The sequence below is a fragment of the Sinocyclocheilus rhinocerous genome, unplaced genomic scaffold, assembly GCF_001515625.1.
Source record: "Sinocyclocheilus rhinocerous isolate Xijiao unplaced genomic scaffold, SAMN03320098_v1.1 scaffold22267, whole genome shotgun sequence".
NCBI lineage: Eukaryota > Metazoa > Chordata > Actinopteri > Cypriniformes > Cyprinidae > Sinocyclocheilus > Sinocyclocheilus rhinocerous.
The window spans coordinates 1-1,707 of NW_015668371.1; the positions used below are offsets into that span (position 1 = coordinate 1).

Genomic DNA, 1,707 nt, shown 5'->3' on the forward strand with positions numbered 1-1,707 from the left:
CGCAGTTCCCTGTTGTTCTACTGAAGCTCATTTGGCACCTGTAGCTTACCTTTTCTGCGCTCTGGTGCAGAGGGCAAGCTGAAGTGCGCGTCTGAAAAGTCTCCCGTTTGTTGTGGTCGTTCCGCGTCTTAATAAGTTTTTAATAAATACATTTTTGAACTCATTAAAATGCTAAAAATCGTTAAATAAAATTTTTGCAATGTTTTTTAATAACTAAGCTTTTGATTATTTATTACATTTTTATTAAAGAAGATTTTCACAGAATGATTTTGGCAAAATGGCGCCCCCCATGCACTGCATATCCTACCGCATACCCCGTTTTTGCGCCACTGGCAATGCCACAACGGATTATTGTAATACACAGCAAACTTAGACCGAAAATTCAAAGAAGAGTAAGCAAAAATTAACTGCCTTTATTGTTTCTGTTTTAAATATATTTTAATAATCATTTGTCTGGATAATGAGTGTGTTGCAGGTCTGTGTTATTGGTTGTTTTCTCCCCTCTTCACATTTCCACAGCTTTACACGCCCATTTCTGGAGTCTTTTCAGATCTAAGGTGTGAAAGACCAGTGCTGAAACGGGGGTTTCATTTGTTTGGTTTGACACTTTAATTTAATTTGTCAAATTAAGTTTTTTTCCCCTCAACATCAACACACTCCTTCACATAGGCGGCGGAATATGCACCAAAAGCGGGTTTGCCAACAACCATAAAACGTCAAAGAAGACGACGACCAAGAAGAAGAAGAAGAAGAAGAATATTTTGTTGCGCACAACCCTTATAACGGGCTGTGCTGTACTGATAAACAAAACGAAGATTCTTGGGGTATTTTCTTCCCGATTTCGGAAAGAACTTTAAAGTAATTCTTTGACATTTGCTGTCTCAAGGTAAAATAAATCAGTATGGAGATACCTGTCGTGGATTTCAATGTCTACGAACTGGGAAAGACCAATGTGTCAGATGATAGGTTGGAAAAGTTAAGTGACGAAATAAGAAAGGCCTTTAGTGAGGTGGGATTTGTTTATCTGAAAAACACGGGCATACACCAGGACGAGGTTTGTCATTTGTTTAAACATGCCTGTTTCTTACAAATAGTTATATTGTTTGTAGCTGACTAATGTTCATTTCTGTTTAAGGTGGAAAAAGTCATGGGTGTTTCAAAGAAGTTCTTCTGTTTGCCAGAAAACATGAAGAAGCCTTTTAGCAGGGGCAATTTATCATGTGATGTAAACCACGGCTGGGTTTCGCTGGAGAAGGAAAGGCACGTCAGTCTCTTATGTAGCTAGATTCAGAAGTATTAGGCCTACTAAATATTGCTCGCGAACGATGGCTAAAGATTTGAATGGTTTTATATCCTGTCATTTCACAGTTTAAATCCTCGACGTCCCGGTGATCTGAAGGAGGCGTTCAATACAACATCTTTGCGCACGGATATCGTAAATATCTATTTCTTCTCATCTATCTCTTTCTTTCCTTCTCCCTCTTTCTTAGTGTTTCATATGGAGTGTGTCATAAAGTAGGGTCTTCGTCTCAATACTACCGCCAAATGCAAACTGAAAGTGAAACTAAAAGATCTTCAGGACAACCTGTCAAAATAAGTTTGGTTTAACTCATGATAGAAATATTAGAGCAATTCCAGCGTTACGGACGTGACATTCGCAGTCAAAACATGAAATATAAATTCTGATAGATTCATTACTATATAATA

At 38.0% G+C, this 1,707-nt stretch overlaps 1 protein-coding gene across 1 annotated transcript; it reads left to right on the forward strand.

The window, feature by feature from the left end:
- Nucleotides 1-729: 729 nt before the first annotated feature.
- On the forward strand, nt 730-1,655 carry LOC107734006 (1-aminocyclopropane-1-carboxylate oxidase-like). The gene is made up of 3 exons (XM_016545863.1): nt 730-1,054; nt 1,136-1,260; nt 1,369-1,655. The coding sequence occupies exons 1-3, from the start codon at nt 902-904 to the stop codon at nt 1,517-1,519; spliced, it is 429 nt and encodes a 142-aa protein (XP_016401349.1). The 5' UTR covers nt 730-901; the 3' UTR covers nt 1,520-1,655.
- The last annotated feature ends 52 nt before the right edge of the window (nt 1,656-1,707 follow it).

What these genes read in the sequence shown, in the direction of transcription:
- LOC107734006 (XM_016545863.1), top strand. Translation starts at nt 902, where the DNA reads ATGGAGATACCTGTCGTGGATTTCAATGTCTACGAACTGGGAAAGACC. An exon ending in CGGGCATACACCAGGACGAG is followed by an intron (nt 1,055 to 1,135) that starts GTTTGTCATTTG and finishes TTTCTGTTTAAG; the next exon opens with GTGGAAAAAGTCATGGGTGT. An exon ending in GTTTCGCTGGAGAAGGAAAG is followed by an intron (nt 1,261 to 1,368) that starts GCACGTCAGTCT and finishes GTCATTTCACAG; the next exon opens with TTTAAATCCTCGACGTCCCG.